Below are 17,080 nucleotides of genomic sequence, written 5' to 3'. Positions count from 1 at the left end.
CTTTTTTACTTGTCTTTTTGTAATAACTATCAAAAATGACAGATATGTCATTCATGCAAAATCAGATGTAAACGACTAACATGATCTGATTATATTGTTGACATCTTAAACAAGGATACTCATCAAATGAAAGACAAGTTACTTTCAATCTCTCTTTTTCGTTGTCTTTATTGACTTTTTATGCCACATTACTCCCTTGTTTCTTATTAATTTGCATTTGTATTTTTAAGTATAGACATTCTCTTACTGTTGATGCTATATGTTTTTTTCTTTTATTCAGACCTAGCGTCCATTCCACGGAGGAAGAGCCGGCAGGTTGTTGTTTACATTGGAGCAAGCGACATTTCCAGGGAACAGGTCGACATTTGGTCCGTTGATATGTTGGCCTAGGTTATCTTCATCAACCGCAAGAATCAGTTGCAGTCGTGCCACTGTGATTTGCTGTGTTAAATTGGGAACATTTTGCAGGTTGTTTCCAATCACTGCGAAGCTCTCGACACCGTTTGGATGCACACAGCAGCCAGCGGTCCACATCGAGTTAGGAATATTTATAGCGGGGAAATTTCCAGCTGGACCCAGGTTGTTGATGTGTACTTGTGGGTTGTATCCCGGAGGGTTGTTCTGAATGTGACCAAATGCAGTGCCGGTTATTAGATACAAAGTTCCAGGTTGAGGTCCCTGCGTGCACTGTTGAGCATAAACCCGAATTCTCCCCTCAAATCGGGCCCAATAGCCTCTGTTGAAAGATGGGCGTTGTGGTACAGCGTTGGTGTACACGAAAGTGGAACGAAATCTGTCTACGGTGTTGGAGTAAGTTGCTCCTGGTACGAGATGACCCCTGTCATATGGCTGATGTAGATATATTTGTCTACTTCCTTGTGGAGCGACATCTTTAGTTAAAGATTGAAATAAATGTTAAAATGTTAGTGTTACATCTAAACGGTTTATCTCAGAGTGGCACGATAGTGACATATAGACACAGAGACACGCCGACCGACCGACTGACAAACTATATTGTAAATTAAGGATCACTAGTATGTTATCTTGTATTGTATTGCGTTACCTTAAATTGTGTTTTACAGTACTGCACTGCACTGCACGGCACTGTTTTATATTGTAATTTCCCCTCACCTTTTCAACTTTCCTCACTAATGAAATCCCTTTTATGTACCCCTAGGCCCGTAAAAATGTACCCCTAGTGGGCGGAGCATCATCGTATAGTCCGATGTGGGGAGTACCCCCTCCGGAAAATTATAGGGTCATTGAAAATAGCAAATGAACACGGTGTGGTAAGAAATCCCAACTTGCAGTAAGTTCATGACGTTGCTGGGGTGTGACTTTAGCCAAGAAAGCATCCAAGACAGTCACTATTTCGGATTTTTTTTCTTGTCGTCTTATTTCCTTACCTTGGCAATCTATTCTCGCCAAAAAATTGTCTAAGACCTGAATGAGCAGCCACTAAAATGGCAGTAGCTTAAGTAGAATCCTCTAGAAAAAAAATTAGGGTCGGAAAACTATCCCACTCTGCTCATCCGTAGGTTAACCTTTGTGGGAGGCGCGGTAAAATCATGGTTAGTGGGCTTGTCTCCGGATCGAGAGGCCCGGGTTCGAGCCCTGGCTGAGGACATTGTGTTCTGTTTTTGGGCAAGACACTTTTAAAACTCTCACAGTGCCTCTCTCTTCCCAGGTGTATAAATGGCATCCCATCAAGGGGGAGTAGAAATACTCCTAGTTGCTTCATGTTACAGAAACTGGGATAAGAAGCTCCCTCTTGGTGGGCCTCTTGCGTTATCGTTTGCAGAATTTGCCTACCTTAACTAACCTTCAGATGATTACCTAATTTCAAGATAATCTCTTGCTAATTATAACGGTGACTGTCTTATTTTAAAAGTCGCTATAAGCTGTAGTTACCGTTTGCATGTGTTCGTCGCCACCATGCTCGTCGATTCGGATGAAAATTCACATTTGCTTGTGTCAATGTATAGGCTGAAAACACAGCAATACCGCGTTGCTCGTCAAACATCGTGGCATAGTAAGTCTGGTGATGGTACGTTTGGCAGATATACCGTAAATTAACCTGACCAGCTCGCAGACCTATTGGTGGGGCTCCAACTACACCTACAAAGAACTGAGTGTAGCATGGCTGGTTAGGATTATTAAAAACCATCTGGGGGCCAACTGCTCGAACCTCCGTGTTATCTTGGTCGTAGTCCTTGTAAGTGCTGTTCTTACTGCCGTGCTCATGGTCCTCTTTACCTAGTTGACAAATAAGATATCAAAAGTTATAACATAACTGACGAACTGAACAGAACGACCTAACTTTACCGACTGATCGAAAACTGACCAATCACAGTACCATCTTGGACGAAGTCTTTGTAGGTGCTGTTCTCACTGCTGTGTTCAGGGTTCTCCTTACCTAGTTGACAAATAAGATATCAAAAGTTATAACATAACTGACGTACTGAACACAACGATCTAACTTTACCGATGGATCAGAAACTGACCAATCACAGTGCCATCTTGGCTACCGTGTTTGTAAGTGCTGGTCTTACTGCTGTGCTCATGGTCTTCCTCGCCTGGTTGACAAATAAGATATCAAATGGTATAACATAACTGACGAACTGAACAGAACGACCTAATTTTACCGATAGATCGAAACTTACTAATCTCATGCGACTGACAAACTCGTGCTCTTCTTGTGTCTCAAAGCACTCGTGTTTTAATTCTTACCCACCTTGCAGAAAAGGAAAATAATTGTGAGGGTAGAGCCTACTGAGTGTATTTCCTCTACATAGAAGCAGATTTTACAAGCTATAAAAGAAGACTTCGTTAAAAAGACAAAACGATTCTTTTCTGTAACTCTGTATATAACTAGTACATTGTGTTATTCAACTATTTTTCTCTCAATCTGCAGCTGTATGTGTAATTAGTCCTTTTGTGTGTGTGTGTGTTGTGTGTGTGTGCGCTCCTGCATGTCTTTTTCTTATTTTCTCTTCTTATTTGACCCAAATAAATAATCACTTTAAATCAGTAAGGATGGCTGCCCAGTCCTATTAGCCCATTAAGGTTATTTCGGTAAGCCATGTACTCTTTTTATTTTAACTTATTTCTGTTCATCTAATTTCTAATTTCTGGCTGGGTACAAATAAAGTTGTTGTTGGTGTTGTTGTTTCAGTTATTAGGTGTCAAGGGAAAGTGATATTTGAATGGGTGCTTAGCCCAAGCTTGTCTTTTAATTTTTTCATACTGGGATTTTTTCGCTAAGTGACACAGTTTTTACGAATAACAATCACGTTTATTTTCATTCTTTTGTTTGCTTTTTGATTATGCTTCAGTAACGTAAAAAAAATAAAGGCGCATCGCATCAATATGCCAGATTTGTTTGTTTAACTATTCAATGGTCGGGAGGCTGTTTATGATTTTGAAAGTAAATGTCGACAATTTAAGTTTAAATACTGCATGACAGTTTCTAATCGATTTCAAAGAATTAAATTATATATTTCATATTCTTACATGGAAGTTAAATGTGATGTTATAGTATGGAATAAATATAATTCATCTATCAAAGAATCTGTTGCGTTGGGTTTGAGAATTCAGAAAGTTTACATTTCAAATGAGTGCGAATTTACTGGTTCAAAAATCATAAAATCCTTAATTTCTAACTCTTTTAAACGTGAAATCCAGTTTCCCACTGCAGAAAAAGGCTCATTTGAATTTTTTTAAACTTCAAACATGCTTGAGTTTTCAAAAGTAAATATTTTCATTTCTTACCATTTTTGTTCTTCTTTGGCATTGGCCGGCTTCCATCCACAACATTGGACGCTATCAGTCCAAAAATTAGCAGGAAAAGCAAAATTTTCACAACAAAAGACAGCATCTTGACTTCAGAGTTGAGTAAGAGACGATTCTTAACCAGTCGTCAAAGGCGAATGAGAAAAATTTAGACCAAGTTAATTATGGCCAAAATGTCTTCATATGGACGGTTGCCGCGGTTGAATTGATTGACCAATCACACGGTAGGTTACTGAATGTCGTCAGACAGAATAGAGGCAACTCACCTCATGCTTCAGAAATTCAAAACACGCTCCCTAATGTGTGATTTAGTATCCGTTCCAACTAATTAAATGGCCTTTTAATGTGCCTTACATATTTTACATTTTTAGACTTTTTTCGTTCTAATTTGATGTTTTAATTTTCAGTCATCCAAAGCAATCTGCAGTTTACACTATGCTTTAACTATAACCCACTTGCAATAGCAGAAAAACAATTTCGATGGTAAGAACCAACAGAGAAGCAGGTTTCACTAGCTATAAAGGCGGACTTCATTCGTTAAAAAGGCACTTAAGAATCTTTTCAGTCATTAGGTTTCAAGGAAAAGTGATATCTGAATGAGTGCTTAGCGCAGGCTTGCTCTTAATCCTTTTCTGACTATGATTTTGCTCGAAGTGACGCAGATTTTTACGAAGCTAACTACGATCACCATTATTTTCGTTCTTATTCTTTTGCTTTCTGATTTAAAGAAAGCTACAGTAACGTAACTAAATTTAACAAACCTGAATATTTAAAAATATTCACTGGTCCAGATGCTGTTTTGAAAGTTAACGAGCCTAAATCGTCTTCGCAGACACTTTGAAAACCCAAAGAAGTTGTCGTCATTTTGTTAACAACAGCACACCGCTGGGCTACTCACTATCTACAGCAAAATGAATTGGGAGTAGCGTAGCCAATAAGGGAACGGCATTCGTGATAAAGCCCTAGTAGATTTAGACTTATAGGGAAAAGGTCTTGCACATGTATCAAAGAAGTTATCCTCTCGGTTTGAGAGTTCAGAAAGTTAGTCAAATGAATGTGCAATTTACTTGTTAAAAAACCATTAGACGTATCTTATTTTCATTTCTAGCTCTTTTAACCAGTTCCCTACCGAAAAAGAGATAAGCTTATTTCAATATTTTAACTTCAAAAATGCTTGAGTTTGTAAAAGTAAACATTTTCGTTTCTTACCATTTGTGTTGTTTATGTGCATTGGCCGGCTTCCATCCACAACATTGGACGCTATAAGTCCAATAATTAGCAGGAAAAGCAGAATTTTCACAACGATTGCCTCCATCTTGACCTCAGAGTTGTATGAGACAAGAATCTTAAGCAGTTATGACCCAGTTATCAAACCAGAATGTTAAAAAATTAAATTATTTTTTCAAATTAGTGTGAAATTCACTACATCTAAAGCCATGAAATAAATTTTGTAGCTACTTTATAAAAAATTAACTTCAAATAATTAAAAGCGGGTTGTTTTACTACATCAGACAACGTCTTCAATTAACGGACAAAGGAACCTTTTAAGCTATACAGTTTCATTTCAAGACAAACAGTGGAAGCTCCATTGAAGTGTATCTCTGAGTAAATTATATGAACACTGACTCAGTTTTAAAATCATTTCTGTTTCATCTTTTGCGCCCGCATTGATTTGAATTTAACCGACTGTCGGGAAAAATATACATTGCATCAATTATATTGATCTACATCTTCAATGAAAGGACAAAGGTATGTTTCTGACTAATTAATACAGTTTCGATTCATCACTAACAAGACAAAGTGATAAAGCCAAAATGTATCTATGGTTATATATATATCATCCGATTATATTTGGCTCAGCCTAGCTACAGGCTCAGCTCTCTAGAAAATCAATTTCATTCAGCTCAGTTTTTGTCCAAAAAAATTGATGAACGCGCATAATTTCTAAATTATTGCCAGTGATCAGGCAGTTAAATATAAAATCAACAGATCGGAAATATAGGCTACTCGTCTTTCTGAATTTGTTACTTCGAATTCAAATAAAATTACAACCGCGTTTCGTGCTTGCAACTAGAAATCGGCCTTGCACTGTGCAGTCGTTCGATTCGATGTGTTCCATTCAATCCAATTACTATTTCATATTGATACAATATATAAAATTATATTAAAGAAAAGGTTCCTACAAACTATGGGAGGGAGGACAAGTATTTCAAGAATCAGATTGCCAAAGCTGTTGGTTTTTTTGTTTTTTTTGGAATCATAGTATTGCTAATAACACAATGCGAGCGAAACGTTAACCGGAAACGAGACAAGTAAATGCTTCTTTGAAAAATCAATAAAAAGGCAGCCCGCAAACAGAAGATGTCTTGTAATTCCATCAAAGCGCGTTTTCCCGGTTCCTAACTGTAACATGTTTATTGGCGTTTTTATAGCTTCAAATCGACATTCTAACCCTAGAGGTGTACCGGATTGTTAATTTTCACCGTCATGATCCTAGTTTAACGGCTCTGCAGATATCTCACGAGTCACCTGTAGCTCAAAGGAAGAGCATCGATCGAGCTACCAACCTGAGTATGCCTGTTTCACTGACAACAAAATCATTTTTAAGATTTAAATTGTTCAGAGTAGAGGCGTTACTTACGAAGCTAGGTTTTGAAGTGGGTCTGTCTCAGCTATGACATTGGATGTCAAGAGTACAACGACAAGCAGAAACCGGTAAAATATTCACAACGATTAATTCCATTTCAAATTTTATATCAAAGTTTATGTTTTATTTGATATCGAATTATCTTGTTAGTTAATGATCGATGTTCCTTGATTCCATTATCATGTGTTAGTATAAATCTACTAGCGTCCTATTACGAATGCCGTTGTCATGTTCTATTATTGGCTACGACTCACTATCTATTCTGCTGTAGATAATGAGCAGCCTCAGTAGCAGGGTGCTCTTGTTAACAAAAAGGCGGCCGCTATCTTGCGTTTCCGGAGTTTCTGTAAAGAGGATTTAAATAAAATTTCGACTGCGCTCTATCACGCGATAGAAATCGAGAGCGAATAAGCTAATTGTCAAACAGAAAACGCCAGCGAAATAATGTATGGTAATTTACAATTTATTTTAACTTTATGAGGTCTTCACGGGTCAATAATTGATCGAAGGGACGAATTAAACCTAAAACCGTGAGCAGGCAACTCTTTCTTGAATCTCAAAGAAGACCCGAACAAAGAATCGTTTAGGCTACTATATTTCAAGGCAATGTGGATTCTTTAACGAGTTTCTAGTGCAATTCCACGCTATCTTGCTGCAGTCGGCTGGTCAACTTTGTAAGTGTTACTATCAGATTCCTTGAAAATGAAACCGTCGAGCACAAACAAAATTTCTTTATGGGAATCTGCTTGAGTTGCCGTGTTATTATTGTGCCTCACTAAATTAAAGGCCAAGTAGCAGTGGTTTACTGTAGTCCTAAAATTTAATGTGAGTATCGATTTATCCGGCCTTGCGCCGTTACTTTGTCATAACTTTGAACAATCTTCCCATGAGTCATTGTTTTCAACATAATTGATTCGAGCAAGTGCTCACAGGGATAACATTTTATACTCTCGATTTGGCTCGCGATTTCTTGCATGCTGGAGAACATTTTGTTAAGGTGATTCCTTGGTATTGCATTGCGCATCCCCACTACGTACGATTTTCGCGTCATTAACGATTTTCGCGTCATTAACGCGCGTACAAAACGAAACAGATTTCCCTCAAGCTAAGCTCGACAGCGAAATAAATGCTCGTTTTCTCTTAAACGAGCACGGTGACCCCCACTTTTTAATGTATGAATTTAAATTACACAAGTTTATCTACAATATATCTCGATTTGAAGAAAAGTTTAAAATTATGCTGAAAAATATTTTGATTTTAATGCTGTAAAGAACACGTCTTTAGGTAGTGCTCGGTATGTGCGCACGCAGAGAATTCTCACATTTGTAGTATAATCGTAACTCATGTTCAACTCATACGGTTTAAATGTTCAGGGTCTATTTTGTTTGACTTCTCTAATAAATTAATTCAATAAGTGCTTGTTTTAGAATTTGCAGTGCCCACTTCAGCTAACTAAGGTTCAGTAATGACAACTTCTTCGGTCGCAAAGTTGCTATATAAAGGCCATCCATGTTATACAAAAACGAGCAAGGTGACTCCTATTTTTTATTGACCAAGCCAGCTTTTGAAAAGATTCAATTCAGGTTACGTTTATAACTTCATACAGGGTCATGGGCTCGAATGAATAACCATGTCATAAAGGAAGAACGGCAGGAGTCCCTTCTAAAGTGCTGCATCTTTGCTATCCATGAGTGCTGTTTACTGTTAGTATGCACGCAAAGCGGACCTACTGTTTCGCTTTTTTACTTGCGTTAGCGCGCGTAATTGCCTTTTGGGATAGCAGTTCTGCATATCTGAATTGGTTGCGTGAAAATTTGAGTTTTGCTAGAAGAAATAATGGCTGTGTTTGATGAAAATTGGCTAAAGACCTCAGCAAGCATCTCAGAAAGAGGCATTTTCATGTTTAATAACGATCTACTGAGCGATGTTAGCCTCGTTGTGCGATCGGGCGGTGAAGAGAATCCCAAGAAAAGCAAGATGGCGATCCCTGCCCACAAGTTTGTGTTGTCGATTTGTAGTCCTGTGTTCTTCGCCATGTTTTGTGGAGAAATAGCCGAGAAATCAGACTCTGTTGAATTGCCAGACTGCGAGTACGAGGCGGTGTTGGAAATGCTGCGATACATGTACAGCGAGAATAGGAATCTAAACGAAAGCAATGTGATGCAAGTGCTGTATGTGGCAGAGAAATACATGGTTAAATCACTGGCTGCTGAATGCATTGACTTTCTGGAAGAACGCCTAAACGTAGGAAACGTTTTATGGGTTCTTTCACATGCTCGGCAATATGATGAGACAGATCTCGTGGCTCATTGCTGGGAAGAGATTGACAGAGATACATATGGAGTTGTGAAATCAGGTGAATTCGCTTCAATCGAGAGATGTTTACTTGAAGAAATTGTCACGAGAGATTCATTGACAATAAGCGAGGTAGAGTTGTTCAAAGCTGTTGATCTCTGGGCTTCAGAGGAGTGCGAAAGAAAAGGATTGTCTGTAAATGGAAATGAGAAAAGAAGTGTTCTGGGAGAGAATATAGTTCATGCAATTCGCTTTCCAGCAATGGAGCAGAAAGAGTTTGCCAGTGTCGTCACAAACAGCGAGATATTGACATCAGAAGAAGTAGTTGGTGTAATGAAGTATTTTGATTCAGCAACCTTAACAGCTGGTTTTCCAGAAAAGGAAAGGACCGGCGCTCTTCTTTCTTGTTGTAGAATTTGTGTGTTAGACAAGGCTGAATTAATCTATTTTTTTAACTTCAAAAGACAGTGCATTGATTTTTGTGTTGACAAAGACATAACGCTTCATGGAATAAGAATGATTGGCAGTGAAAATGAGGACTATGTTGCAATGGTAAGCGTAAATCAAACCGACTCTCAAGAGTCGTGCCCAGTGAGTTCAAAGTCGGGAATGTTTTCTTCTGGTTTCATACGGGTGCATTCAAAATCATTTGTTTATTATGGTTTTAATGTTATGTTTAATTGTCCAGTTGATTTAAAGAAAAATGTCAGATACCGTGTTACAGCCATAATGGATGGTCCCCCATCCCCTCGTGGGCTTAACTTCACTCCTTCCATCACAAGCCATGGTGTGAAATTTTACTTTATAAAAGATGAGGAAAGCTATGAGTTTGATGATAAACAATTTGCAGAGTTTTTGTTTCAGCACAAATGACTGCATTAAGTTGCCAAGGTCAGGAATTTCATGGATCTGTGTACTAGAAAGTATGATGGAAACTTATTTCTAGGGTGCTTACCATTTGTCAAAGTAAACCAGTTGGGATGACCGTTGAATAATGGTAAGGGTTTTTCCAAAACCAGCAAACCAACTGAATGGGATGGTGCTTACCATTTGCAATTCGATTTCTCATAATTGTTTTTGGCTGATGAGAGACTGGAAACTGGAAAATATAGCAAATGGTAAGGAAATCTCTGTCATTCCGTTCTGAACGAGGACTACCTCTGGAGGTAGTCTGCATGTACAATTTCCAAACGGATTTTCCAGAAAATTACTATCCCGTTTGACTTACAACCGAAATTTCCAGATTTTTTGGCGAAATGGTAAGCACCCCTAGAGTCTTGACAAATAATTAATGTGACGTTCACCTTTCATTGACATGTTTTAATATCTTTTCTAGCAGTTTCATTAACATTTTCAGCAGGAGAGCAACTGGTTTTCACAGGTGGGCAAAACTATTTGAAATGACGTCCTTTATAAGAAGAACTTTCCCCTAGATGGCCCTTTATGAAACCCATGCTTGTATTATAAGTGAAGTAGACATCAGAAGATAAATTTGTCTGCACGAAGCAGGGTTCGGTGAAGTTTTTTTTACAGGTGGTGCATACAGCATAACAGGTAGTGGAAAGCAAAGACATGACATGACATTGTGCATTCTGGGGGCAAAGTGTTGTATTGTAAGTCTTTGATGCATGTCCTTGATATCACACATGCAGAATACTCTAAAACAAGGACATACTGTTGAACATTTTTGAATACTGGTTTCTTTTTGGAACATTGCTGTAATTTTTCAATGTATGTGTGCAAATAATTTTAATGATTGATACTGGTGGCTACATCCCTGTTTTCAGGAGGCAGAATTCCACCAGCTGCCAACCTTTACTTAGGCTTGATAACCAGCCGCTGTTTGGGAAAGGAAATTGAGCCTAATTTTTACCGAGAGCCCTGACATCAAAGGTATATGCTCATATTAGTTCGCAGTTCAAATCTTGCTCTAAAGGGGCAAGTTTATATTAAGTTATACTAGTCTTCCTTAAAGTCACATGGAAGGGATTTAGTATTAATATCAAGACTTTAGTATCACCCATATTTTTGAACTCTTTGTGAATCAGACTTCTTCCATTGATAGTGAGATTGTAGTGACAGACTGAACAATGTCTAGTTTAGCTGTGATGAAATTGAACAGAATAAAAACGTTTCACTCTCTCAGTGCTTGGAAGCATTTAAAAGGTGGGACTGTAAACTTATTTTGGTACTGCTATTTGCAAATAACTTAATCTGCACAATCTGACCTTAATGTCAGCCTGGTCTAATTATTTGGATAAATATAAACCTATTGTGGGAGGCGTGGTGGCCTCATGGTTAGTGCGCTCAACTCTGGAGCGAGCGGTCTGGGTTCGAGCCCTGGCCAGGGACATTGTGTTGTGTTCTTGCTCTCATGGTACCTCTCTCCACTCAGGTGTACAAATGGGTATCGGCAAATTTAATGCTGGGGGAGGGGGTAACCTTGCGATGGACTAGCATCCCATCCAGGGGGGAGTAGGAATACTCCTAGTCGCTTCATGCTATTGAAACCGGGCTAAGCTCTGGCCCGATGAGCCACTTGGCTCATATGCAGACTTAACCCTTTTTTTACCTATTGAGTCAAATTTATCTCGGTTGTCTAATGCCTTGCTGCTGAACTTCACAAATATCATAACATTCAATAGCAATGAAATAGCAATGAAATAGCAATGAAATAGCAATGGAAAAACTCCAACTCCAGGTACAAGTAGAAGGTTCTCCCTCAACTCTGTGGAAGCAACTAAGATTACTCTCGTACAAATTAAGGTTACAGTGAAACAAATGGATCTGTCAAGAAAGTTCTCTTGTTGCCATGTCACACAGTTTACCTACCCATTATTGTTAATAGTTGGAACATGTTCATTATTGAGTTTAATAACTTATGTTTGACATGTTGTTGAAGATTCATTATCACGTGTTTTGCAATAGAAAGTCTCGCTTACAAATTTCTGTTATCAAAATGTACATATTTACTAAAACAGTCACACAATCACCAACATTTTATATGGAGATTGCATCAAATAAGCAGAACTTTTTTGAGTAGAATGCTTAAATAGCTGTCTTCACTGCAGGAGAAATTTTACACCATAAACTTGAAACCAGGCTGGGGACTCTCATATACCGGTAAAAAGGACGGGGGGTGCTTGTCATACCTTTTAGGGGTCAAAGAAATGGTTTTGGTGCCTTTTGGGTGTTCAGCCTCAAAAGATCCACAATGGGAGCTTTTGGAGTACGTACCGCTTAGGGCATTGAGCCAATATAATTATGGCAGAAGAAAAATGAGTTCTTTTGGCATTGGCACCTCCTAGGAGTGGAAAAAATTCAAGCCATGACCACAAAACAGGATTGTGGCACCTCTTCGGGGTTCTTTTCAAAATTTCCAACGGGCACCCCCATCCTTTCTAGATGGGAGTCTCCCCAGGCTTGAAACAGTTACACTCAATTTTTCAATATTGTCATGTACAACTGTGATGTAGCCTTTTTTTTTTTATCAATCTACCTTGAACAAAAAATCTGCAATTGTCCATTTTCAACATCTGTGTCAAGGCAAAGAGGAGGACCATAAGTACACTCCTTATCCTCGTCTACATCGAAAAAGGAAAATGTCACGCCATGGCATTGAACAGAAGAGGAACCACTAATCCCGTGCAATGAAACTGGACCATCTATGACAGCCAGAACATGAAACTTGACATCTTTCTCTATCTTAACTGGAGAATCAAGCAAAATGTCATAACCATCATAAAAGGTTGATAGAAACTGAATATGTGTGGAGGAAAACTTACCTGATTTTTTATGGCACGCACAGAATCATATGAAGTGTTAAATTATTCTTAAAATAACAATATGGTCACCAATTTCACTACCGAACATTCGTATTCCATGAAGTTGTATCTCTTTATCTACTTGAAAATCAATGGAATCATCCCTGCTGTAGTACCAAAACTTATCTAATCCAGAAAATCTACGACATGAAAGTGTAGTTTCAGTCCTTTCCTTTTCAGTAAAGCCAACTGACGAAGAAATCACTGAATTAAAATATTTCAACATTTCAAACACTTCCACCGTTGTCAGTATTTCACATACAGGGACATCACTGGCAAATTCTTTCTCCTTAATCACTGGGAAGCGACTTCCTTTAACAATAGTTTCTCCAAGGATCGTTCTTTTCATAATTCCGTCTGGAGACAATCCTTGTCTTTCACATTCCTTTGTAGCCCAGGGATTAACAGCATGGAACAAACAGCCTCTCTGATAGTCAATGAATCTCTCTTTAGCCTCTATATAGGCTTTCTGAAAACAAAAAACGGCCAATATTTATCAAAAAGGGCACAACGCAAACGTCATGTTCTAACTGAACGTAAAAAAACATTCTAGATACAACTGGGATTGCAAAATCTGAAAAGTGGGGAAATGAGCTCCTACATGTCTAAGAGATCAGGAGACCGAAAACACGAGTGGCTCACTTGGCTAAACGCGCGAGGACGCCCGACGAGAGGAAAAAACACAACGTTCGAGAATCTCGTACCCACGCTCTGTCTAATGTGAGAATGGTCACGCGTGAAACACACGCGCGGACGTCACAGAGAGGGTCAAACCTTGAACCTTTGAAGTAGGGACTGAAAACACGAGTAGGTCACATTGCTGAACGCGCGAGGACGCGAAAGGAGAAGAAAAAAACGCACGAAAATCTGAACCTCCACGCCCTCTCTAATGCGCGAGGTGGTCACGCGTGAAACACACGCGCGCATGTTTGAGAAAGGGCAAAACTTGCGACTTTTAAATAAGCTTTAAGCCCTCTATGGACTCCTTACACAGAAAGGACTGTCAAAACTCATCACCAAAGGTAGAAAACAAACGTCATGTTTTAAACGAACATGAAATGCGCCAGCTGTTCTTATTTTATAGCGGATAGATGCATCCAAATTCAAAATCCTAACTTCTTCTACTTGAGGATATGTCAGAAAAGTATTGCGACGAATGAAAGTCAAATTAAGAGCTGCCGTGTGTTGATTTCCGAATGACTTGAAAGGTCAAAGGTCGCTCATATTGCTCAAGTGACCTGTTTTGAAAATATTCCCAGAGTTCGTCGATCAATTAACCTCAATTTTGTTTTCGCCCGACGTGTAGTTGGAATGATTGTTCTTCCCCAGAGTACAGTTTCGTTGGGTGAAGCCATGTACCAGAGTGCTTTTTTGAACCTTGAATTTCGTCTAAATTCAGAATTGGTGAGCTCTATCGGGAAGCATTAATTTAAAAAATTCTTCCAAAATTCACATTCAACTTTCATTGAAATTTTACACCGCGAATAAGCAGAGGAAATAAGGTCTTTTGATTTCCTGGGTTAATCTTTTCTAGAGCGCTTTCACTTTTTAAACGGGAGCTTCCGAAAAATGCCCAATTTCGGCGTCAATTTAGACCAACGCGAGCGCAAAATAAAAAAAAAATTGCAAAAAAATAAATAAAAATCTAAACGACCTGAGACTTATATTTTTAGAACTAGTTCACCTAGGCCTTCATTCTGGCAAAGTTTGGGAAAATCGCTTTCTTTCTATCTTGCATACCCTTAGTCGATCCTTACAGCACACTGCTCTTACTGAATTGTCACGCAGGCTACGTATCGCTGACACGTTTCATCAATAACTTGCTTCGTTGAGGCTCGATTATGGTGAGCTTCGTATCGTATGGTAACGTTTTAATTTTTTTTTTCGCCACTACGTGAGTTTTATCCCGTCCTGACCTTCTGACCAGCCTGTCAATTTTGACATGACGTATTCTTTTGAGCAGCATTTGAGAAGATCTAAATGTAGTAAGGCATATTTATTTTATTCGGAGCATTTTTCAACGATATTAAATCTCTTGTATGTATTTATTACAGTATAAAAGGTGGGTTCTTAAAACTAGACGACAAAATCCCGAAGAAGTTGAGAAAACCTAAAACTCCCGAGTGTGCAAGGGCTCCTTCTTCCGTGATCTTCTGTCGCAACCTTTTTCGTTGTTTTCGACATTCTCGCATTGAAAAGGACTTCAGAATACTGATGTAAATCGCTATAAATAACAGGTGTAATGTAAAATAACTACATTGCCTAAAATGTTTGTGAAAGCAAGAAACTGGTTGAAAGTATACGTACAGAATTACGCGCGGCGGAAATCCAGCAATTTTTGAAGCAAGCGTGACGTATTCGCGCGCTGATCATTTCGTGCGCCTCGCGCAAGTAGAACGTCTACAATACACGAAACGTGACGGGCGCGCAGGACAAAACAACTAGCACATAAAAGACGCGACTCGAGCTGTTCCATTATCTTCGATTTACGGCGTGAAAAAGCATCTTTAAAAATCCAATATTGCGACTTAGCTGAAAATAACTATTCCAAATACTTCCAAATATGGAATGAAATTGGAATGAATTTGGAACAAATTTCGAACGAATTTGGAACAAATTTGGAACAAGGCTTGGAAGGTGCCCATTCTCCTCTGTTATGATTCCTAAAATAAACCAATCAGCGTCGAGTATAGCCAAATGTTGACCAATCACATCCATGGAAGTTCCAAATTCAGTTTTTAAATTTTGGCATTCTGATACAGCACGAGTTGCGCGAGAATAACTCAGGAAGGGAAAATTCTACACGTATGCTGGTAAATGGTAATTCAAGATATAAATTTAGATAATTTATAACGGGTATGCTCAAATGGGAAATCGATTTTAAGAGAGAATTTTGCTTAGCGATTCAGCCGATTGCTATTGTAGGTTTGTGTAGCGCCCCGTGTAGCGCACAATATCTGTTCGTCTCGGTTCACTTATTACTAGGAGTGTCTGTCACTTACAAATAAATTGGTATTGTACAATACGGTCACAATATACTTTAAGCCATGGTTTGTAAGTCTGGCCGACCGATGACTTGGCCAGTGGTTCCGATGAGGCGAATGAGTTCATCGCAAATTTACGCACGGCGTATCATTCATACACAAGAATACACAATGAAACAGCCGGTGATGGATCGGAGAGTGTAGAGCCAGGGTTGAAAAGTGATCCGACTTGGTAGGGACACGAGATATTGAGCTAATCTTCCCGTCGTATTAGTTTACTCGATTCGAGGGCAAGGCAAACCCATAGCTTCAGTTTAATTTCTGGAGAGGCTTTCTCTCGGCACGCTACGTCTGCAAACAATATGTCTACATGTGGATAGGCCCTTAACTCGCATTTTAAATGCGCAGTGACTGTGATAGATGCACCAGTGAAATTTGTCGCGAGTGTCGTGACCCGGGGTGACGAATAACTTGATACTCGATTCACGATTCACAATCCCTTTTCACGACGTCCGCGCGCGCTATGTGCTCGCAGTGGGCGAACGCGGGCATCACACGACAACTAGCGCCAAAGAGGCGAAGACGCGACACGCGTGTTAATAATACAGAGAGAAGCACTAATATAACGACTGGGATTCCGTTGTGTTCAATTCAAACGACCTAGGCTTTCACAGAGTAGGGTTGGCAGTTGGCGCCTTCTATCACCCCGGTATCACAAATTTGTAAAGGCAAGCGTGAGTTCTTGGTAGCTGGCATGCGCCCTTAAGCAAATGGCCTCCTACGCTCTTCGGGCTCGTCACGCAATCTGCGTAGGAGGCTTTTGAGCAACGGAATGTTGCAGTAATGTAAGCACAATTTAAGCACAGTTTGAACCAATCAAATGACTGTATTTATCAATTTAAGCACAGTTGGAACCAATCGAATGACTAAATTCACCAATTTAATGCACACTTTGAACCAATCAAATGACTGGATTCACCAATTTGAGCACATTTTGAACCAATCGAATGACTGGATTCACCAATTTAAGCGCATTTTGAGCCAATCAAATGACTGGATTCACCAGTTTATGCACACGGCTGCTACAAGGCTGAATTGGTTTAAGACTTTTCAACCAATCATATCACAGCATTTAGCTCAAATTTAAGACAAGTAGACAATCACAAGGCGAGGTAGTTTTAAAATGAAGACGGCGGAGAAGAGAAACATTGTGTATTGTTGTTATTGAGACGTTGAAATTTGTTGTGGACTCAATCGGCTGCACCTCGTGAGTCCACAACATTTTGACTACTGTGATAAGAGTACAGACCACGCTAAAGCACATTCGATTTGTTAACGTACGCGCAACACCCGACAACTTTGCGCCAAAAACAGTGCCACTCGCATGTTATTCAGCGAGAGAAGCGCGAAACGGTTGTCACAGACATTTTCGTGGGTTTGACAGCTTTTAATTTACAGTTTTTATTTAAAGCGATTTCTATAGTGTTCAAAACAAAATTCTGAAGCACTGTTTCACGTGAAAAGCAAGAAATGTTCGA

At 39.2% G+C, this 17,080-nt stretch overlaps 3 protein-coding genes across 6 annotated transcripts; 1 reads left to right on the top strand and 2 right to left on the bottom strand.

Moving 5' to 3' along the window:
• Positions 1–142: 142 nt before the first annotated feature.
• On the bottom strand, positions 143–5,238 carry LOC110059026 (uncharacterized). 4 transcript variants are annotated; one of them, XM_089296621.1, is made up of 4 exons: positions 5,002–5,238; positions 2,345–2,416; positions 1,912–2,256; positions 143–890 (listed from the first exon to the last, which is right to left on the bottom strand). In XM_089296621.1, exons 1-4 carry the CDS (start codon positions 5,105–5,107, stop codon positions 283–285), a joined length of 1,131 nt encoding a protein of 376 aa, XP_089152747.1. In that variant the 5' UTR covers positions 5,108–5,238; the 3' UTR covers positions 143–282. The 4 variants fall into 4 exon arrangements, with proteins under 4 accessions (XP_089152747.1, XP_089152749.1, XP_089152746.1 ...); XM_089296623.1 differs by having other exon boundaries at positions 2,357–2,416; positions 5,002–5,236; XM_089296620.1 differs by lacking the exon at positions 5,002–5,238 and adding an exon at positions 3,772–4,155.
• A 2,945-nt stretch (positions 5,239–8,183) lies between these two features.
• LOC149107289 (BTB/POZ domain-containing protein 6-like) lies at positions 8,184–12,220 on the top strand. The gene has a single exon (XM_089296611.1). It carries the CDS (start codon positions 8,276–8,278, stop codon positions 9,605–9,607), a length of 1,332 nt encoding a protein of 443 aa, XP_089152737.1. The 5' UTR covers positions 8,184–8,275; the 3' UTR covers positions 9,608–12,220.
• A 9-nt stretch (positions 12,221–12,229) lies between these two features.
• LOC149107288 (BTB/POZ domain-containing protein 6-A-like) lies at positions 12,230–13,485 on the bottom strand. Its single transcript, XM_089297122.1, has 3 exons — positions 13,432–13,485; positions 12,601–13,027; positions 12,230–12,444 (listed from the first exon to the last, which is right to left on the bottom strand). The coding sequence occupies exons 1-3, from the start codon at positions 13,483–13,485 to the stop codon at positions 12,230–12,232; spliced, it is 696 nt and encodes a 231-aa protein (XP_089153248.1).
• Between the last annotated feature and the right edge of the window lie 3,595 nt (positions 13,486–17,080).

This window comes from Orbicella faveolata, unplaced genomic scaffold, assembly GCF_042242905.1.
Source record: "Orbicella faveolata isolate gen_17 unplaced genomic scaffold, um_ofav_v1 contig_27, whole genome shotgun sequence".
In the NCBI taxonomy this organism is placed as follows: domain Eukaryota; kingdom Metazoa; phylum Cnidaria; class Anthozoa; order Scleractinia; family Merulinidae; genus Orbicella; species Orbicella faveolata.
The sequence above is the reverse complement of the archived record's forward strand: the minus strand, read 5'-3'. Positions and strand labels throughout refer to the sequence as shown.